Source organism: Telopea speciosissima, chromosome 6, assembly GCF_018873765.1.
Source record: "Telopea speciosissima isolate NSW1024214 ecotype Mountain lineage chromosome 6, Tspe_v1, whole genome shotgun sequence".
NCBI lineage: Eukaryota > Viridiplantae > Streptophyta > Magnoliopsida > Proteales > Proteaceae > Telopea > Telopea speciosissima.
Genome location: NC_057921.1, coordinates 44,613,217 through 44,635,816, shown reverse-complemented (window position 1 = coordinate 44,635,816; position 22,600 = coordinate 44,613,217). Strand labels below are relative to the sequence as shown.

The 22,600-nt window shown below is 39.2% G+C and overlaps 1 protein-coding gene and 1 non-coding gene across 2 annotated transcripts; one reads left to right on the top strand and one right to left on the bottom strand.

Annotated features, from left to right (window-relative positions):
• The first annotated feature begins 119 nt into the window (after positions 1 to 119).
• On the top strand, positions 120 to 20,946 carry LOC122665793 (disease resistance protein RUN1-like). Its single transcript, XM_043861929.1, has 7 exons — positions 120 to 637; positions 2,646 to 3,747; positions 11,506 to 11,781; positions 11,878 to 13,083; positions 13,155 to 13,540; positions 13,674 to 13,676; positions 20,892 to 20,946. Exons 1-7 carry the CDS (start codon positions 138 to 140, stop codon positions 20,944 to 20,946), a joined length of 3,528 nt encoding a protein of 1,175 aa, XP_043717864.1. The 5' UTR covers positions 120 to 137.
• TRNAF-GAA lies at positions 15,720 to 15,792 on the bottom strand. Its single transcript has one exon. It is a non-coding gene; the product is annotated as a tRNA-Phe (tRNA).
• Positions 20,947 to 22,600: the final 1,654 nt, after the last annotated feature.

The following is a 22,600-nucleotide window of genomic DNA, read 5'->3' as shown; positions in this document are numbered from 1 at the left end:
GTTGACTGTTGGAGACTTCAAGTGACAACCAAAAAATCCCATTCTTGAGAGACCGAAGATCATTTTGCAGAAGCGCTTCATCTATCCATCCATCCCCAAATTCTTATTAGCAGTCTGTAAGTAAGGGGTTGTTCCCAATGGTGTACAAGAGATTCCGAGAAGCCGTCTCCTCCCCGTCTTCCATCTCTGTATGGAATCACGATGTCTTCTTAAGTTTCAGTCCAGAAGATACGCGCAACAAAATCATCATCGATGGCCTCTACAATGCTTTGGTCCATAGAGGGATTCGCACTTTCAGAGATGACGAAGACGAGGACAAGCGAGGAGTGAAACCTATTGAAGAATCGATGATCGCTATAGTCATTTTCTCAAGAAAATACGTTTCTTCGATGTGGTGTCTGGATGAACTAGTGAAGATAGTTGATTGCAGAAGCAGCAATGGTCTAACTGTTTTGCCTGTTTTCTGGGATGTCGATCCGTCGGATGTACGAAAACAGAACGGTAGTTTGGAGGAAGCGTTTGCTAGACATGAGGAGCGTTTTCAAGAGGAAAAAGAGAGGGTTCACGGGTGGAGGGCAACTCTTACTAAAGTGGCAAATCTCTCTGGTTGGGATCTGCAAAACGTTTCCAATTTTGGGTAATTATTCCTTCTTGATGAACCCCCACTCTTTTTTTAGTTTTAACTATTTAGTTTCTCTTCCCATGGACTTGTCTAAACCTAATTTCTTGGATGAGTCATTTGATTTGAACGATAGGAATAGTAGCAGAAAAAAAGGGGAGGGGTATTGGGAGCATACATAATTTTTTCTTTTTAAAAATTGAGTAAATATTCTTGGTTCCTCTATATATACTCAACACATCTTTTGCATTTGAGCGTGAATTTATAATTCTCTTGTTCAACATTACATAGGTCATATTTACTAAAAACAAACAAATTTAATTAATTGAAAAAAAAAAAAATTCCTTTAGCAGTGGTAAAATATGATTCTGGATACTCTCCCCATGTGGTGACCTCCCCACATGGGTGAGAGCCATCCATTGGGAATCTCTACCACATCTGACTCCCTCTGATCACCAGTCAGATGGGTTGCAGATTCCATCTGGATGGCTCTCATTCATGTGGGGAGCTGATCCGGAGTCGTAATATATTACCCTGCTAAATGTTTTTATTTATTAATAACAAAATAATTACTGTTATTAAAACACTTCCATTTAGAAGCGGTAATTACCAGGATTAAATAGCTGCAGCGTATTTCCCGACCGATTTCTGACGGTGAAAAAACCACCATCGATTAATGGCGTTGATTTTTTGCTTATTAAGTGGCTGTAATTACCACCACTGTTGAGTCATTTTCTTGGAGTGAGACTTATATATTGTTGTGACACTGATAAACAATTGTTCAAAGGCCCAACCAAGTATAGCTCACACAATCTCTTTGTAGAAGTGGTCTCTTCTTTTTTTTTTTCTTTTTTTTTTTTTTTCTTTCTGTAAAATTGGATTTGGCTTCATACATATTGGTATTCTTTTACATGAATTGCTATGATATTGCTCATAATCTTATCATTACTCTTGATTATTCAATTGTTTATTTTCTCTTCCAATGGACTTGTTTAAACCTAATTTCTTGGATGAGTCATTTGAACAAAAGAATAACAGGACACAATTTTTTAATTTGAGTAAATATTCTTGGTCCCTCCATATATACTCAACAAATATATGTAGCATTGTACTAATTTTTCTTTTGCACTTGAGCATGAATTGATGATTCTCTTGTTCAACATTATATAGGGTAAAAAACAAGTTTAATTTTTCATACAAAAAAAAAACAAACAAGTTTAATTATTGAAGAAAAAGATTTCCACACAATTCGGAAAGCTACTCCCACATGAACAACTTTTTTCTTAAAAAAATTGTCGTGTGGACTGATGATTTTTTATTAGTGCATAGGTTGGAATCCTTTGAAAGCCAAATGGAAGTTTATTGGTCCATTTTCTATCATTTTTCATATAATCAAACTTTAAACAGCAGTCCCAAATAAAATCATTTTTTTTAGAATAATTTAGAAACACAATATTGACACATAGAGAGGGTCCTATTGGTATTAAAATAACTCATTACTAGGTGATGATGTTTGTTAGGAAATAATCTAAATCAGCCAAATCTGGGATCATGGATGACTTCATATACCAATTGGACCTCCACCTTGGGTTAGACACCTAAACATAGTACCAAATCCACCACTGGTAGAATATATCTTGTATGGCTCATTTATGAAGGACCACATGTGCCTCATGTATGACCTCTCATGAGGGTCACATATGAGAGAGGGTTCGAGAATAACTCCACATGAATTAAGTCTGGGACCTTGGATGACTTTATATACCAGTTATGCCTCTCCACCTAATTGCTTAAGCTGTTGGGTGGATAATTCAATAATTTGGCTACAGGGACATACAACTTAGGTGTCATGTTCCCAAGTGGCAAATAAGCTGTTCTTATGGGAATAGCTTGATATACTTCCCACATAAGATATTGGCCCTAACGGTACCTAAATTTTCTTTCTAATCTATGTGGTATTCTTGGTTGTCCAAACTGATTACTTGTTTATTGTCCTTATAGTTGTTATATGAATCATTATTTGCAGGCAGGAGGCAAAATTTATTCAAGGAATTGTTGATGATGTTTTGATTAAACTAAGTCGAACACCATTGAAGATCACTAGTTACCTCATTGGAATAGATTCCCGAGTTGCGAGGATGAATTCATATATAAATCTTTCCCCATATGAATCTCGTATCATAGGGATTTGTGGTATTGGTGGATTAGGTAAGACAACCATTGCGAAGGCCGTATATAATGAAATTTATAATAGATTTGAAGGTTGCAGTTTTCTTGAGAATGTCAGAGAAGTTTCAAAACAACCCAATGGTCTAATTCATTTACAAGAACAACTCCTTTCTGATGTCCTAATGAAGAAAAACCTGAAGATAAGCAACGTTGCTAGAGGAATAAGTATGATCAAACAAAGGCTTCACTACAAAAAGGTTCTTATCTTTATTGATGATGTAGATCATTCAGAGCAATTAAATGCATTGGCTGTCAAGCTTGATTCGTTTGGTATGGGAAGTAGAATCATTGTCATATCACGGGATGAACATTTGCTAAACGAGGCTGAAGTGTGTGACATTTACTATCCTAAAGAGTTGGACTCTCATGAATCTCTTCAACTCTTCTGTTGGCATGCATTTAAGAATGATTCTCCACCAGATGACTACAAGAAACTCTCACAGGAGATGGTCGATAATGTCAAAGGAATTCCATTAGCTCTTGGGGTTGTGGGTTCTTTAATGTTCAGCAAAAGTAGCTTATCTGAATGGGAGAATGCATTAGCCAAACTAAAAAGTACTCCTCATGATCAAATTCAAAAAAAACTTAGATTAAGTTTTGATGATTTGGATGACACGGAGAAGGATATCTTCCTTGACATCGCATGCTTCTTTATTGGAATGGACCAAAGCTATGTATCTAAAATACTAGATGGATGCAACTTGTTTCCAGTTATTGGAATCCGCGTTCTCATTCAAAGATCGCTTATTACAATTGATGAAGACCATAAACTAAGGATACATGATCTTCTTCGAGAGATGGCCAAGGAAATTGTTCGTGAAGAATCTCCTGAAGAACCAGGAAGACGTACAAGATTGTGGTCACGAGAGGATGTCTGTGATGTACTGGCAAAACATGAGGTAAGAACAAACAACTCTTTCTTCTTCTTCAGCAAAAGTTTTTCTGCTCGGCAGAGCAGCAAAGGTGTCGGGAGTAATTAAGGGTCATAAATCCCCCTTATTGTTTAAAATACCCAAAATTCCTCTGCTCAAGAACCCTATGGACTGCCTTTTTTGCTCCGTCACCCAGAGAACCTCTGCACTTCTTTTTTACTTTAAAATTTGCAATTATTATTGAAAATTTATCTAAAGTTTTTTGAGATGAGTATGTCCAGATGGTATCTCTTGGCGCACAAGCTAGTGACCATGGATCTTAAATCCACTAAATCTTTATTGCTATTCTATGAATCGTACACATGATACACATTGCTACATAATCTATAAGTATTGTGTTGTTAATCTAGAAAAGTTATGTTGGCTTCTGGCCTAGTAAATGAACCCAGTAAAAATCCACTGACCGTACATGGACCTATCAGATTTTGGATTACTGTTGAAAAAATATTTCTGAATTGTTTTCCATTTTTAATTCATCACTGAAAGTCTAGTTTCCATGGAGCTGCTCTGTTTATAAGAAAGGTGGTGCAGAGCCCCAGTTTTAGCTTATAAGTGAGAGAGAGCAACTGATGGATCTCCATTTCTGCCTGAAATTCCTAGATATTTTTTTCGAATCCTTGTAGAAATTACTTTGATTTTGATGGAAAAAAAAGGGGCTGTGTGTTGATCCCAGATAGTCACTGAGAAGGGGGGGGGGTGAATCAGTGAGCACTAAAAATCATTTCTAACTTTCAACCTTAAACTGACCGGAAAAAAAAATTATCATCAGAGAAAGTCAAATGAACTTTACGTGGAAATTCACCACCAATAATTAATCCCAAATTCTTATTTACAATGTGAGAATGAAAGTTTAAGAAATTGTTGAAAGTCAAGATAAGGAAAAGATGATTTGACAGTTAAAAATACTAGCATAGTCCAATACAAGGTGCCTCTCTATCTCAATTACGACGCCTCTTTGAATGATAGCCAGTAGTTCCTACCACAAAAAAAAAAAAACAAAAACAAAAACAAAAAAGAAAGAATGATAGCCAGTAGTCATGCTGTTGGTGTCCTGGATATCAGTTCATGGAAATTGAGCAGATTTACTGTCAGTAGGATGGGCCGTAGAATCAAAAGATGGCAATTGGATTCAAGAGTTTTGAACTCAGGACTGATTGGGAGTGGCAATAGACCCAAATTGTGAAAATGGTGGAAAGAGGGAGAAAACTATTTTGTTTCATTAATATTAGTCCTTCGGTCTTTCCTCCGTCAAGTGGCTTGTGGATATTTTGGAAGGGGGAAAATCATTTGCTCACGAATTACCACTTGGGGGTCCACCCCAAAAGCTTAAGCCATTAGGTAGAGATAGCCCATTGGTATATGAAGACACATCCAATGTCCTATATGACCATGTTAGATTAGATATATGGCCAGAATACCATGGGGGTATTCTGGACCTCTTTTCTTTGTTATTTTATTAGTTTTGTATTATGTGGTTTAGTCCCACGTTGCTACCGTACATATGTTTGCTGTTTTATTACTCTTATAAATAAAGAGTGCTTGGGATGAATAGATCATCCAAGCTTTCCCTAATTTTAAATCTGTCCACATGGTATCAGAGCAGATTTCGAGTTAGGAACAAAACCTCTCCTTCGAATTTCAGTTTTCTTCTCCCTCTCTCTTTCGATCTTCTTCTCTTCTAGTTCTCTCTTTCTTCTCCCTTGTTCTTCATCCCCATACAGGGCAGCACTGATGAGGTGATCATGCGATCCAGTTGCTGCCCCCATTACCTCTTTTATGCACTATAATTCTGCTTGATAAGGACCTGCCAAGCCTGCCTGAGATATTGGATCTTCAGTTTTTTTTGGAGCTTGCTTCTACAACAACTACAAGGCATTAACTCCTTCCTTTGAAGACCACAAACTGCAGCAGGGTTCCTTTTTTATTGGTTCAGTTCTTATCTCACAGATTTGAAGACCTCCTTGAGATCGATCCTACTATCACAGGGTTTTTTGCAATACCCTGACACCTATCGATCTTGGAGTTGTTGCTGCCCATTGTTTTTTATTTTCTGCAGGTTATTTCCTCCAGTATAGAGGGTTAATTGACCTCAGTTGAAGCCACTTTTCTGCAGAATTTTGGACTCCTTATTACCCTCATTGATTTCAGCAATTCAGGTTTTATCAAAAACCCTGACATTTTCGATATAGGGCTATTCACTGCTGCTGTCTCTGATTTTTGGGAGTTAGTTCAGCCTTCACTTGAAGACATTATTGGACTTCTTTACTGGCAGTATGGGTGACTCTCTCGATTCTTCAACTACTTCAGATCAGCCACCTACTGATGGTCACCACAAGACTGACTACCACAGCTTCACACCAAATTCTATTAAACTTGATGGCTCGAATTACCTTTTATGGTCTAGATCTACCTCTTTTGCCATTGTTGGCCGTGGTCTCACCAACCATATTAATGGCACTAGTGTTCAGCCTACTACCCCAGGCCCTGCTCAGGATAGGTGGCTTGCTAATAATGGTGTTCTCATGTCCTACTTAATTGGCTCAATGACTACAGATTTGCAGCATAACTTTCTTCTTCTAGACACAGCTGCACAAATTTGGGTTGCTTGCAAGGAAACCTATGGGCAGCTAGGCAATGATGTCCAGGTATATGAACTTAGGCAGAAGGTCCTCCATACTACTCAAGGTGAACTTTCAGTTTCGAAGTACTATGCTACGCTACGCAGTCTGTGGCAGCAATTAGACCACTTCTTTGACTTCCACCCGTCTACAGTTGTTGATATTGCTTCCTATAAGCAGCATGTGGACAAGATCAGGGTCTATGATTTTTTGGCTGGCTTGAATGTGGAGTATGATCCAATTCGTGTTCAAGTGTTGGACCATAAGCCTTTTCCCACACTCGAACAATCTAATGCAGTGGTTTCATCTGAGGAGAACCGTAGGGCTGCCATGTTGCACCCTCCTATTACTGATAGATCAGCTCTCAAGGCTGCTGCCCCGGCCCCTTCTGCACCTAATGGCACTGCTTCTCTTGGTGATTCTATTATAGGGACTGTTGTTTGTGAGCACTGTCACAAGCCCTATCACACTAAAGAGAAGTGCTAGAAACTTTATGGGAAACTGGCTGATTTTGAAGCTAAACGGGCTGCCAAGACAAAGATAAAGACAAAGACCAAGGCCCATCAAATTGAGACTATTACTGCTGCCCCTACTACTGACACTTGTCTATCCCAGGATGATCTACAAGCCCTCCTACGTATGCTCAGGACTTCCGCTGCTGCTGCCTCTACTACATCAGCTACTGCCAATTCCTCGGCTCCTTCAGGTTCACACTTTGCCCGGTCAGGTATTCAATTTGGAGGTCATTGTGCTTCTGTGGCTTCCCATCCTTGGATCATAGATTCTGGAGCTACAGATCATATGACCGGTTCCTATAGTCTGTTTCATAGATATTCTCCCACTTCTGGGAAAGATAAGGTCAAAGTGGCTGATGGGTCCCTTTCTTCCATATATGAAAAAGGACTCATCAACTGCACTTCCTCTCTTCCCTTGTCTTCTGTTTTACACATAGTTGTCAAGGCGACGCCTAGGCGTTCAGGCGCCTTGGTCGACTTGGGCGCCTTGGACGCCTTGTTCGCCTAGTTGGTGTCGACTTAAACTTTGGCCCTCTCCACCGCCTTGGGTCGCCTAACCGCCGTGACAACTATGGTTTTACATAGTCCTAATTTTACTACTAACCTTCTTTCCATTAGTAGTATTACTCGTGATCTTAACTGCAAAGTCACTTTTTTTCCATCTCATTGTGTGTTTCAGGATCTGGACTCTGGAAGACGATTGGATTGGGTAAAGTGCATGGTGGTCTGTACCTGCTTGATGACGGTCGCTTCTCTTCACCACCATTGCCTTCTCCGCTACATCAGAACTCCTTGGTCTCTTCTGAACTTTACCAGTGACACTCTTGGTTAGGTCACCCCCCTTTAGGAATTTTAGCTCATTTATTTCCTAGTTGGGTCACCCTACATACTAAGGATGATTTTTTTTGTGAGGCTTGTGTTCTGGCCAAACAGACACGTTCAACTTATCCTATTTCAAATAAACGGAGTTCTTGTTTTAATTTGGTACATTCTGATGTTTGGGGCCCTAGTCGCAAGCTCTCTATTTTTGATCATCGTTGGTTTGTCTCTTTTATTGATTGTCATTCTAGGAACACTTGGGTTTATCTTTTGCACACTAAAAATCAGGTTTTCTCATGTTTTCAGCATTTTCATAAGATGATTCAAACTCAGTTCCAAGCTACTCTCCAAATATTGAGAAGTGATAATGGAACCGAGTTTACTGAATCACAATTTTACAAATATTTGGCTGATCATGGTATTATTCACCAAATTAGTTGTGTTGATACCCCTGCCCAGAATGGTGTGGCGGAAAGAAAAAATCTCCACTTGTTGGAAATGGCCAGGGTTTTGATGTTTGCGAGGAATGTTCCTTCTCAATATTGGGGGGATGCGGTTTTCACTGCCGCCTATCTCATCAATAGGCTCCCTTCTCGGGTTCTTAATTCCCGTACCCCCTCTGATATTTTACTGGGCTATTCCTCCTTTATTGTCCCTCCCAAAGTATTTGGGTGTGTGTGTTATGCTAGAGATACCAGATCTCCAGGCAAACTTGAGCCTCGAGGGCTCCGTTGTATTTTTTTGGGTTATTCTCTAACCCAGAAAGGTTATAAGTGTTACCATCCCCCTTCCCGCCGTATCTTGGTAAGTATGGATGTTGTTTTCCATGAGACCCACCCTTTCTTATTATTCTTCACCACTTCTTCAGGGGAAGAGTTCTAGTGAAGATGTGTCCTTTGAGATTCCTCCACTAGAGGTTTCTTTGGTTGCTGTCCAGCCTCCTTTACCACCACCCACGGCTGCTGCCCAACCTCCTTTGGATGATGTCCAACCTCCTCTGGCTGTTCCTCCCTCACCTAATGGGAATCCTTTACAGGGGGAGACCATAGAAAATAGTGTTGTTAATGTTCCTATTCAGGGGGAGCTGACTCCAGTCCAGAGAACTATTGGTGAATTTCAGAAGAGAATTGACAACTCCAACATACTCACCTACACTAGGGGCAGAACCAACAGAGGGCAGTTGCAATCCATTTTAGCACCAATACCCATCCAATTGCCGGCTCTAGATCCAGATCCTCCATCTCCTAGTAATCCCTCTTCTTCCGACCTACCTATTGCTCACCGCAAAGGTATTAGGACTTGTACTTTACAACCCATATCTCGTGTTGTTTCTTATAGTTCTCTTTCTCCATCTTTTCGTGCTTTTGTATCTTCTTTTTCTTCTGTTTCGATTCCTAAAATTTGGCAGGAAGCATCTACAGATGGAAAGTGGAAGGCAACAATGTTGGAAGAAATGAGAGCACTACATAAAAATAATACATGGGAGCTTGTGACTCTTCCCCCAGGAAAGAAACCAGTTGGATGTAAATGGGTCTTTATGGTCAAACAGAAGGCTGATGGTTTTGTGGATCGATATAAGGCACGTCTGGTTACAAAGGGGTTCACTCAAACTTATGGAGTTGACTATCAGGAGACCTTTGCACCAGTGGCGAAGCTCAACACTGTCAGGGTGCTATTATCTTGTGCTGTAAATCTTGGGTGGGATCTTCAACAGTTAGATGTAAAAAATGCCTTCCTCCATGGGGAGCTTGAGGAGGAAGTATATATGGACATTCCACCAGGCTTCTCTGATGACAGGACCAAGGGCTGGGTCTGTAGACTGAAGCGTGCACTTTATGGGCTGAAACAGTCACCTAGGGCATGGTTTGGCAGATTTCACAAGGCTATGATTTCAACAGGTTATAAGCAGAGTAATGCTGATCACACTTTGTTTATCAGACGAGTTGGTGACAAGGTAACTCTTCTCATAGTCTATGTGGATGATATTGTGGTCACTGGTAATGATGGTGATGCTATCAGGGATTTGAAGCTCCTCCTTGGCCGTGAGTTTGAGGTCAAAGATCTTGGTTCTCTGAAATATTTTCTAGGGATAGAAGTTGCTCGCTCTTCAAAGGGCATCTTTCTTTCTCAAAGAAAATATGTCCTTAATCTATTGACTGAGACAGGGCTGCTAGGCTGTCATCCTTCAGATATTCCTATGGAAGCTACTACAAAACTTAGGGAGAAAGAGGGTGAGCCTGTTGACAAGGGTGTTTATCAACGGTTAGTGGGCAAGTTAATCTACCTTTCTCACACACGACCTGACGTTGCAGTTGCTGTGAGTTTGGTGAGCCAGTTCATGCATGATCCCTATTCCTCTCATATGGATGCAGTCCGTCGTATTTTGAGGTATTTGAAGTCTGCTCCAGGAAAGGGAATCCTTCTATCTCCCACTGGTCACCTTAAGATTGAAGCCTATACTGATGCCGATTGGGTTGGTTCTCCTGACAGGAAATCTATCTCTGGTTACTGTTCCTTTGTGGGTGGGAACCTTGTCACATGGCGTAGCAAGAAGCAGAATGTTGTGGCAAGGTCCAGTGTTGAAGCCGAGTTTCATACGATGGTCCAAGGAATTTGTGAACTTCTGTGGCTTAGAGGATTATTGCAGGATATCGGTATTGCTGTCCATCTTCCCATGATGCTTTATTGTGATAATAAAGCAGTCATTAGCATTGCTCATAACCCTGTCCAGCATGATCGTACTAAACACGTGGAGGTTGACCGACATTTCATCAAGGAGAAGCTTGAAGCCGGCCTCATTTGTGTTCCCTTTATGAAGTCTACTGATCAACTGGCTGATGTGTTCACTAAGGGACTGAGTAGCAAGCTGTTTCATCCTATCTTAGTCAAGTTGGGCGTGCATGATAAATATGTTCCAACTTGAGGGGGAGTGGTAGATATATGGCCAGAATACCGTGGGGGTATTCTGGACCTCTTTTCTTTGTTATTTTATTAGTTTTGTATTATGTGGTTTAGTCCCACATTGCTACCGTACATATGTTTACTGTTTTATTACTCTTATAAATAAAGAGTGCTTGGGATGAATAGATCATCCAAGCTTTCCCTAATTTTAAATCTGTCCACAGACCAATGTGGGACTATACCTCCATAACTCCCAACATCTGATAGAGCGCTTGAAAGTTTCCTTGATAATGTTGAGTTGATTACTTTTTAAGCCTTCTGCTCGAGGGTGGGCTGCACCATTCGAAAGCAGTTTCATGAAGTTTTCAGGTCAGTACCATCCCAAATAACTTTGTCACTCCTAGTGACTTGCTTTACGGGTCAGCAGTTGATATTCATGATATTTGTTATTTTTTTGTTTAGGGAGAAAGAACGCTGCCAGACTGCATAGCATACACTAGCGCCTCCCTGTGTCTATCTTTCTCCTCCCACAATAGGAGCAGAGATGTCCTTTCATAGGAGGGAGGAGAAAGATATAGACACAATGAGGCGCTAACATATGCTACACAGCCAGACAGGAAACTCAATTTTGCTTAAGAAGGGTTAGCTTCTATTTTTATGTTGGCCATAGGATCTTTAAGGGATGGACAGCTGGAATTATTTCTCTTAGAGACAGATCTGAGCTTCTATTACTGAATCAGGAGCAGAGCTCTCTCTCTCTCTCTCTCTCTCTCTCTCTCTCTCTCTCTTGTGTTCATTCTGCTGCATTACTCTAGTGTGCATGGTATTTGCTTATTTGAGTGTTTTACTAATCCAAATCTATTTGTTAATAGGGAACTAAATCTGTTGAAGGCATCATCCTTAACATTTCTCAAAATGAGGATGTGTGTTTCAATACTGAAGCATTTGTAGACATGCATAATCTAAGATTGCTTCAACTCAATTATGTACACCTAAGGGGAGGGTATGAACATCTCTCTAAGGAATTAAGATGGCTTTGTTGGCATGGATTCCCTTTGAATACTATACCTTCCAATTTTGACTTGGAGAATCTTATTGTTCTTCACATGGAAAATAGCAGTGTTAAAGAGGTTTGGAAGGAAATCAAGGTAATGAAATAGCTTCTATACATTTTTTCCCCCTTTATTTAGATTGTTCAATGGATACTTATTTCTTCTCTTCTACCCCTTTTTTTTAATACGCAGCTGCTCAAAAGGTTGAAAATCCTGAACCTTAGTCATTCGAGGTACTTAACGAAAACCCCCAACTTCTCAGGAATCCCCAATCTTGAGGAACTGATCCTTGAAGATTGTACAAGTCTGGTTGAGGTTCACCGATCCATTGGGTATCTTGACAAGCTTATTGTCTTGAATTTGAGAAACTGCAATAACCTTATGAAGCTTCCAGACAGCATTGGTATGTTGAGATCTCTTGAGGAACTGATCCTTCTAGATTGCATAAGTCTGGTTGAGGTTCACCAATCCATTGGGTATCTTGACAAGCTTAGTGTCTTGAATTTGAATAACTGCAATAAGCTTATGAAGCTTCCTGACAGCATTGGTATGTTGAGATCTCTTGAGAAACTCAGTCTCTATGGTTGCTCGAAACAGGTGCGATCTACTTCATGGTTTTCATTCCCCCAATATTTCAGTTCACTAAAAAGGCAGCGGACTTCTACCACTTTGCTTCCTGCTTCTTTCTCTGGTTTATCCTCTTTGAAAATTGTAAATCTCAGTTACTGCAATCTGTCAGAAGATTTGATTCCCAATGATTTCTGGAGCTTGCCATCATTGACACACTTAATATTGGATGGGAACAGATTTTGCACCCTACCAGCCAGCATCAGACATCTTTCTCATCTTGAATGGCTTACATTGAGAAATTGTAGAGATCTGAAACTAATGACAGAGCTTCCTTCAAGTTTAGTGTTTTTGAATCTTGGAGGTTGCTCAACAATGGAAACATTACCATCCAACATCAGTGATCTCTATGGACTTTGGTATCTTGATTTGAACGGATGTAAGAGGCTACAGTCAGTTCCAAAGCTTCCATCACGCTTAGGCGAGTTGCGAACAAGCGGTTGCACATCTTTGCAAGGAGTAGACATTAATAAGGACTTACAGTCTTTACGAGATTTAGTTATCAACTACGATCACTTCTGTAGTAAATCGGATGAAATAAGTTGCCTTCCTAATCTTGAGCATGAAATTTTGGAAGGGTATGAGAGGCCTCAAACACTGCCAAAGCTTCCATCAAATTTGCGTTCCTTGTTTGTAGAAGGTGACCCATCGAATTTGCTTGTCAATTGCCAGGAGATTACTAGCATGGAAACTTCTCAATCTGTACAAGGCATCCACACAGAAGGTTGCCACCATCTGGGGAACACTTTGAGGAAGAATAGCCTTTTTCAGGTTGGTTCTCTCTCTCTCTCCCTCATATATGTATATAAATGTTGTTAAACATCATGACTTCTGTGGATCAGGATATACATAGGAGATTTGAAGTATGGGGTAATGGGAGTGAGATTCCAAAATGGATCAGCCATCAAAATATGGGGTCTTCGATATCATTTGAGGTATCAGACTGTTGTTCGGGTTGTAAGATCCAAGGGTTGGATGTATCTGCTGTTTTTTCAGCTGGGAAAGAATCTTCAATCTTCCGTTCTATTGCTGTAATTTGTAGTAAAACCAAAAATATTCAATGGGGGCCCGTTATTGGACAGTACCCATCTCCACTTCCACTAGATCAAGACGGATTGTTGTTACGCCATATTACAATTCCTGAGCTTTGGGGTTTCTCAGGACACGAAGATGGATTTGGCGATCACTTTGAAGTAGGGGATCAATTGGAGGTTTCAGTAAAAATTGAGTATGACATTACAGGAAGTTTGCAAGTGATCAAGAAGTGTGGAGTCCTGCTGGTCCACAGGTCAGATGAGGAGGAGAAGAACCCATCAGGTGATCACTTGGAAGATGAGAAACAAGAATGCAGCCACAATGAGGGCGTACTAGGTTGAATTCTAAACCTATTGATGGTGAGTTTTCATCTCCTAACAACCTTTACTATCAATTTCGACTTCCTTTAAACCACTTGCCTCCAACAAATTAAATCTTGGATTACCTGATACAGCCAAGAACTGAAGTGTTTCTAAAAAATTCAGCCCGTAGAAGTTCTCATTCACATTTCTTAGTTGGGTTTTCTTTTTGTTTTTTGTTTAGTTTTATGACAAGGAAAGTGAGAATTTGTGTGGATCCAGTGCCTAGCGCTGGTTGCAGCTTCTGCTTGAAGAGAAGGCGCCAGGGGAGGTCAGTGGATCGATTCCTGTTACATGTGTGTGTGTGTGTGTGTGTGTGTGTATAGTGTGCCCCCCCCCCCCCCTCTCTCCCTATCATTCCCCCCTACCCCTCTAGTGTGCGTGAGTAAAGTCCCCTTGGCTGTCTCTTAGATAGGTTAGAAAAAAAAAAGTGAGAATTTGTGGATTTCCTTGCCTTTTTCAGTGAAAACCTTGATTGGGAAGTATCAAACCATGGCACAAATCTTCTTCAGTATTACTTTTTTGGAAAGGCAGACCACATAGAGACTTCTTTGTAATAATTAATTTGTAAATCATTCATCCAGTAAAAACTCTATTTTGCTTTCTCTAGTTGAAACTTCACAATTGTAGTGCATGATCCATGATATTCAGTGTTGGTTTTGACATAACAAAAATTGCCAAGGCAAATGGGTGAAGTAACTCTCTAAAGTGGTGTGGGTGAGCAAAGATGCATCACATGTGATACTTTTTTAATAAATTCTAAATATATTCTATTTTTTTTTTTTTAAATTTGGGGAAGGACTTCTTCCCACGCCGCTTGTGTGAGGGGAATCTCCCACGCCTAACCAACCACGGCAATGGAGGAAATGGTTTCATCAATAGGGAGCTCACATGGTCAAAATGTTGGAGGGCATATTTTTTAGTTATCATTTCAAACATTTTCCCTCACATTCTAAGAACCCTTTTTCAAGAACTTAATGACCTATTATTAGACTATCATTATAATTAGTTGACATTGAATAAAGTCTATAATCCATTCCAGATACAAAAAAAGTTTTGTAATTAAATCTGATGGTATGGATCCCAATCTTGTTATCCTCAACACTCAGAGAAAATTAATACCAACAATCTCACTACTCTATTGAAGTGCCAGGAAATTGAAATTATCTGTTCTTTAAATTTGAGTGTTTAATTGAGGAGGGAGGTGTGGATGATACAAGTTAAAATTGATCACGGGTAAAACAATCCTTGCACCATATATTATATTCTCCCACAAAGAGATGGAGGTGATTACAACACTTCCTGAGTTGCATTGACAAGTTTCTTGAGACTCTTGGACTTCCCAGATCCTGCACATTCGTGTCTTGTTAGTAAACATAACAATAAAAATGGCTTGGAAAGATTAACACAATGAGTTAGAAGATAACAAGAAGGGCTAAACTGGGCCAGTATCATAAAGGCCATAACTGACCTACTGGAATAAAACATGCATGTGTCTCACGTAACTAACAAGGTCATTGGAGCAGGTGAGGTACTCAAGATTTTCTTAAGAAGGCTCATATTTTACTTGGACTATTTTTTAGGTGTTGTTGGGGGGTGGGGGAGGGGAGGGGGTACTCCCTTTAACTGGCCCTATTGCCATCTGTAGCAGTGTTTTAAAAATCGTCTGATTGATCAGGATCAACCGATCAATATAAATTTCATGAGAGAGGGTTGGGATTTGGGATGCCGCTAGTTTTCAGTAAGCTAGTAACATGCACCAATCACAGGATTAGACACAGAAGGGCAAAGAAGTCGGGGAGGAGAGAGAATGACACATGTTGGGCACCCTGTTGATGTGGCCAATCTTTTCCCTTCTATTTCTTTCCACAATGAATATGTGACTGAAGATTCCCATTTGTTTCCAATCACGATCACTCTTCTTTACAAGATTCACCTTTGTTCAGGAGGAGAGAACTAGAATGGCAGATCTTCAGAAGGAGCGAAATTAAAAATATCAGCAGAATAATTTTATGCGGTGAGCGTGGATCGAACACGCGACCTTCAGATCTTCAGTCTGACGCTCTCCCAACTGAGCTATCCCCGCAATGAAATTTTATGTAATATAAATACATTCTCTACCTTAGTTCTTCAACCAAAAGATAAATACCAATAGCACAACTACATGGCAAATACTTATGAGGTTGAGTTAAAACCTTGACCATCGATTAATAATTGGTCAAGACAGTCGGATTTCACAAACTTAACTGTTAAAATTGTACCTCTTATGGAGTAGCAATGTTAATTTCAATACATGCATTCTTGAGTCTGAGAGTAGAAATAAAATAAGGTGAGAGAACGCTGCCTGGGCCTCTAGAGCCGAATGCACACATTCGTCAATGAGAATGCGCGTGCAAGCATCGATCTGGACAGGATTTCCACCTTTCCACGAGGGCAGAGTGATACTTTTCATAGGGGCAAGGCGAAAATATGTCTAGACACAGGAACACGTTGGCCACGTGACCAGGTAGCATTATTTTTTCCATATAAAATAATTTCAGATTCATTCAATCAAATACCCACCCACCCATGTAACCATTTTTTGAATTTTTTGTGATAGAACTCCACTCCCTCCCAAACCACACCCAAACCCTCAACACCCCCCCCCCCCCTCCCCCCTTCCCCCCAACCAAAAAAAAGTTGAAAATTTTGCTACACCCAACAGAGGACAACTTATATGAACCACCACCTGACATCAAATATCTACCAAGTGGCAGTTTATAGGGCACACATTTTGTGTATAAGTTGAACCCTAGATTCCGTGCTCACATGTCAAGTTTCCTTTCGTCTTTTCTGCAGAGAATTGTAATTCCCACTTAAACCTTCCGAAAAACCTATTGCAAGCCTTCCATGGAAATGCAAATTTGTTCTTTTCAATTTTAAGAGCTTTCATAATGTTAAAAGGCTATGGTGGTTCTTATCCTAATAGATTGTAGATAGTTTGCCTATTTAGGACGACAAAAAGAAAGCTACTTATTAGCAAAAGAAGCTGAAATAATCACAATAAAGGAGAGTGTGAAGCAGGCCTCAATCTTGGGAGATTCAAAACATGGTGGTCTTATAGATGCCAAGGGAGTTACTCAGTTTATTTTGTCTGAAAATGAAACTGAAGTCACTTGGAACATTAGATGATTAATCTCAGACTAGGACTTAGCTTCCACTATTGCAAACCCTAGCAGTCTGAAGCAAGAATTAATAATATTACAATCAAGTTTCAAGATACAATTGACCAAAATAGATTCTACTACACCGATCCATTGTATTCAACAAAACTAGTATATTCTGGATCTTCATAACCCAAGCCTATTTAATCCCTCCATTATTGCAAACATCTCAGCCTCTTTAGTCGAGTAGAAGCCGTGTTTCCTTCTTGTACCTGCACACATCAACCTATTAAATTGAATATAGAAAAACTCAAATGCACCACTTTACCTTCACAAAAACATCGATCTGAAATCAAAATAAAATACTCAAATGGGATACTACAAATGGATCTCCTAGAAGAAATATGATTAGAAAAATTATGATCTTTAATAGGGAAGAGAGGGTCATTGCAGCAGTTCTCCTCAAAAAATACTCAAGGTCAGGATTTTAAACATAACAACACATATTGTTCCTTGCTTCCCAAATAGGCCAACATATGACTACAAAGAATCTCATAACAGAAGACGACAAATTAATTCCAACTACTAGTTCGAACTAACAATTCTACCATTCATCAAGAGAATAATCACTAAATAAAACAATTTTAATTAAGGCCTAATGGTGAAAGAAACCATGTAGCTCTAGAAAAAGAACAATAAAATAAGAGAAGTCCAACTCTCTATACATGTTCAAAACTCTCGTCATTCTTGTCACAAATTGGACAAGTAGAACCTATACCTTGGATGAAATTGGAAAGAACATCCTTATTAAGATACCTTTCCATGCACATTTCTAAGTAAACAAAGGAATCAATAAATTACCTTAACTTGTCAAGAGGGCCTCTAACTCTTCAATTTACAATTTGAAAAAGATTAATGTTGACAAAATTAAATTCGGTTTAGAAATCACAAACACAACCTTAAAAAAGGTAGCAATAGATTGAGGCCTCACGTAACCAAACACTACCTCTTTCAATGTTACTATGACTTGATATCACAAAATTAAGAGAGAAAAGTCACAAGAATAAACTTTGTTCCTCATTGCAAGGTTAATGCAAATCGATCAGAGGATCTGTTGGTGGTGAGTTTTCCTTTAAGATGGAAGGAAAGAGACTGTCGGCAATGGAACCGCAAGGATAGGGAAGAGAGGGAATCACAAGGATGAGGGGGAATGGAGGGGAAGAGAGCAAGGAGAGAGAACATGAGAGAAGAGAAGAGAAGAAAAGAAATCGAGTTTGGATACCAATCCCATATATCAAGCTCAACAGCTCCAAAAACTCTTTAAAAAAAAATTATTCTTTACTCCAATTATCTCCAATTGATGGGTGTGTATATATATATAAGGACCTTCAAAAATTCCTAAATTGAGTCATAAAAGGACTCCTAATCACTTTAACAAACTAAATAAAGTAAATAGACTTAAAAAGGGACTCTATCTAACTATTAAAGTATCCTTATCTAAATATTTGACTAACAAGGAGTTTTCTAGATAAATTAAATCACTTAATTGACCCAGCACATGGAACCCACACAATCTTATCTATATACTTAATCCCCGTGTACAGAATTAAGTCCCTATCTAAGCTTATAAAAGAGGCCCAACATGTGTACAACCCAACCCTAGCTTATTCCTAAGCAAAGAAGCCCAGTTTGGTGATAAATCTGCATCAATGTTGGTTCATACATATAAACTATTTAAAATGGAGTCCACCAAACCATAAATGAAATGTATGCTAGGTTCACAAATATTGTTAATGATTTGAAATCTTTACGAAATGCGTATCCCTCTGTGGATCTTGTGAATAAAATATTGTGGTCTCTACCTAAGACTTGGGAACCCAAGGCGACTGCTATCTCAGAAGCCAAAAACTTAAGAATTCTGACCGTAGAAGAGTCGATTGGGTCACTTATTACACATGAGCTATGACCGGGGGGAGGGTAAGGAAATTGAAGCTAGAACCAAAAGGAGTTTAGCCTTAAAAGCTTTATTTGATGGTAATAAAAGTGATAATTACGGCTTAGCTTTGTTGACCAGACAATTTAAAAAAATCCTCAGACTAAGAAGAAATAGGAAGCCATAAAAGAATAGTGCCCAATGCTTTAATTGTAATAAATATGGACACATTGCCAATGATTGGCCATCTAAACATCATGATGAAAAATATAAGAAAATGGCAATGACAGCCACTTGCGTCGAACTTAACTCAAGTTCATCTGAAGAGAACTCAGACAGTGAAAACTGTAATCTTTGCTTCATGGGCTTGGATCTGTCTGATGAAAAGACTGATCTAAAAGATGATGAGGATTTAACTTTTGACAAGCTAAGACAAGCATTCAAGGACTTACTCAGAATATGAAAAGGCCCTTAGAAAGAACCTTATTTTAGAAAAGCAATTCTCTAAACTCACACTTGGAAATGATTCCCTAAAAAATGATAAAATGGAGTTATCTCTCAAAGTAGAAGATCTCAATTCTTCACAAGAAAAATTCAGCCATAGAACTAGGAACTAAAGTTGCTTCTTGGCCAAGGTAATACACAGTCCACAAGACTCAGTATTGTCCATGTAAACAAACCAAAAAGTACCATTGGGTACACTCATAAATGGCATAAAAAGTTATCTAATATTATTTAAGGAAAAAGTTCTCTGTCTGGGAGTGTGGCCTACACCAGCACTCCCATGAGTCTATCTCTCTCCTCCCCATGTGAAAAGACACCTCTCCCCCCTTGTTTTAAGGAGGAGAGAGATAGACACATGGGAGTGCTGGTGTAGGCCACACTACCGTACAGAAAACTGCTTCCCTATTATTTATTATTGTTGTGGAAAAAGAGGACATATTAGATAGTATTGTCCTCAACTCCTCATACGACTAACCATCATGGACCCAAAATAGAATGGGTACCAAAGAAGACCTACAAATGTCTATTTGCATGTATCAGTTCTCCTAAGCTCAAAGTGAATACAAGGAAGAACAAAGCCATGTTAGCCACCACACGTGACATGTGGAGAAAAAGAAGAACAGAAGACTATGTAAAGAATGTGAAGAAAGTTGAACTGTGAAAATCTCTACAAATTCCAGAATAGTTTAATTGGAGATTAAATTGATGTTGGCGACTCCATACATGAGCAAAAAGATACACTTTTTGGTGTTTGCGACTCACCCTTTACACACTGACTTAAAAGGGTTAGTAATAAAGGACATTTGCATGCATTTTTCCTGTTTAATTTTATTTACCTAATTTCATGAGATAATTTGGTCATACCCATGTGTTCCGCAATTGTAGAATATTGCACATGTTTTGGCATATTTAGTGTTATTTTTCTGCATACATATAATTGTATGTGCATACTCAGTGCATGTAGTATTTTTCAGCATTTTTAAATTCAGTTTTTTTTTTGGTGTGCATTAGAATTTTAATTTTGCTTTAAGTGTTTGCTAGTATTCTAGGTTTTCCATGATTTTTGTGTCATTATATGTCCCTAGGATCTTTCTTTCTACCCCTCTCTCTCTCTCATTTTTTTAATTTTCTGGATTGAACAGGGACGGTTGACATCGAGTAGGTATAGTCAACCACAAGCAGCAGAAACATCATTTGCGACAGAAGTCTTATTCTTCCTAGGGCTTCTATTTTTCACTCAATTCACTCTCTGCTTGTGCCCTAGAGTTCTCCCTTGACTTCCTTGGTTTCCTTTGCTACATCTTGGCAAATCCTTGCTTTGATCTTTCCAACCCTCTCCATATTCATCTCTAAACTTTTCCAGTCTTTTCAATGGCTCCAAGATCTCGAAAAGGAGGTTGAACCTTCCAGTGGCCAAGGTGTAGAAAAAAGAGGATACTATGATGCACATTTATTTGTCTCTAAGATGTCGCCAGACCTTTGGCCTTCATACAGAAATGATCCCATTTGTTCTGGTAGGTTTGTTAAGCTTGATGGTTTTGCCAGATATGGTTTGGGGGAAAATTTTGAGAACTTGGGTTGGAAAGTTCTTACTTGTAATGAGAGGTATTATCCTAACCTTCTTAAACTCTTCTATAGTAATATGAAGGAAAAAGACTAGTTCCCTTGAAGCTCCCACTTTGGTAGCATTTTGGGCATCTCCTCTGTGGGAAGTATGATTTATTCTACCAAGGATCAAATTAGTAAGTTTGTGAATAAGGAGAGATTGTATGCAACTATTTGCAAACCTGATGTGCACAAAACAAGGGTTAAGCAGAGTGAGTTAAAGGATACCCAGAGAATATTAAGCAATTTGATTGGGTATAACATTCTAACAAGAAGTGGTGATAGAGATAATGTTTTACCATTTCAAGCCTTTTTGGTTTTCTGTCTGACAAAGGGGAGACAGATTAGCTTGCCCTACATTATTCAGAGATACGTGATGGGGTTTGTTGGGAATTTCTCACATGGGTCCCTACCTAATGGAAAATTTATTACCAGAACTTTGAAGTATTTCTATGTGGACCTAGAAAATGAAGAACCTGGAAAGGAGCCAGAGAAAGTAGACATAGCAACTATGGCTAGGATGAAAGAGAAGAGTCTGACAAAGAAGAAAATGACAGTAATGATGCACCTAGAGATCTTCACCCTGCTCCTCCACTGTAAATCTTCTCTCAAGGGAAGGAAACATAAATTATTCTCTTAAAGCTGACGCCGGGTTGGATATCACTAAGGCTCAAAATCTTCAAATTCTAGAGCATCTTCAGCAGATGTAGAGGGATATGCAAACCCACTTCCAATCTTCTCATTCTTCTCCAGATCATTGACGCGGAATTTTTTCTGTTTAGTGTTCCTTTTGATTGAATGAATGATTGAATATATGAACACTAACTCTTCGTTATTGTTGTCATCAATCTGCTTTAATGGATATTATTCTGTAACAGATTGAAGATTCTTATTTTGCCAATATGTTTTAGTGGGGTTGGGCTTCTGTGTGTTGGGGAAGAAAAATACAGTTCTCTTTCGTTCTTTTTTTTTTTCCCTTTGTCACAGCAGGGAAGAAGGAAAAGGGAAGGTGGGGTGTTGGGAGATGGGCTGAAAGGGGTTTGCTGTTGTTACCGTAGGACAATAACGAGAAAAGGGGTTTGGGAAGAAGAAGAATGAGTTGAGAGTAGCAGGGCCGGGGAAGAATTCACACAATCACACACTCTCACAGAGCAAACCCAGTATTTTCTATTCCATTCACTATTTTTATTGTTGGGTTACAATGCAAGTATTTAAAAGAAAAATAAAGACTCCCATTCCAACTTTAAAACTGAAATAGAGTTCAAATAAAACAACCAATAACCAGTCTAATCCTACATTTCCTACATTGCAAATAAGACATAAAATAAATTACCTATTAAATAACTACTTCCAACCCTTAGTGGACCAATGAACCCGGGTTGGACCAGTTCTTGGTTGGCCTCTAAAGTGGGTATTGTTTGTCTAACCAGGCTAGGGCAACTGCATCACCAAAGAAAGTAACATGAGCAAAAAAAACTGCTCCTGTAAAATAAACTGAAAATTAAAACCAAGTCCGCGGCAGTAACTGAAATAAAAACTAAATGCAGGGCTGGTAGGGCTTGGGATTGGGCCTGAGACGGTATCCCTTGGAGTATCTAATTGGGCCTGGGCTGGGGCTTGTAGGAGCAGCCCCTAAATTTCCTGCATCAAAACTGCTTTAGAGGAAAAATTCCATACATTCTTCATCATCATATCTCGGCAGAAAAGAT

Coding starts and splice junctions, on each gene's coding strand:
- LOC122665793 (XM_043861929.1), top strand. CDS start 138: ATGGTGTACAAGAGATTCCGAGAAGCCGTCTCCTCCCCGTCTTCCATC. Junction 3,748..11,505: donor ATGTACTGGCAAAACATGAG/GTAAGAACAAAC, acceptor ATTTGTTAATAG/GGAACTAAATCTGTTGAAGG. Junction 13,084..13,154: donor GGAAGAATAGCCTTTTTCAG/GTTGGTTCTCTC, acceptor TCTGTGGATCAG/GATATACATAGGAGATTTGA.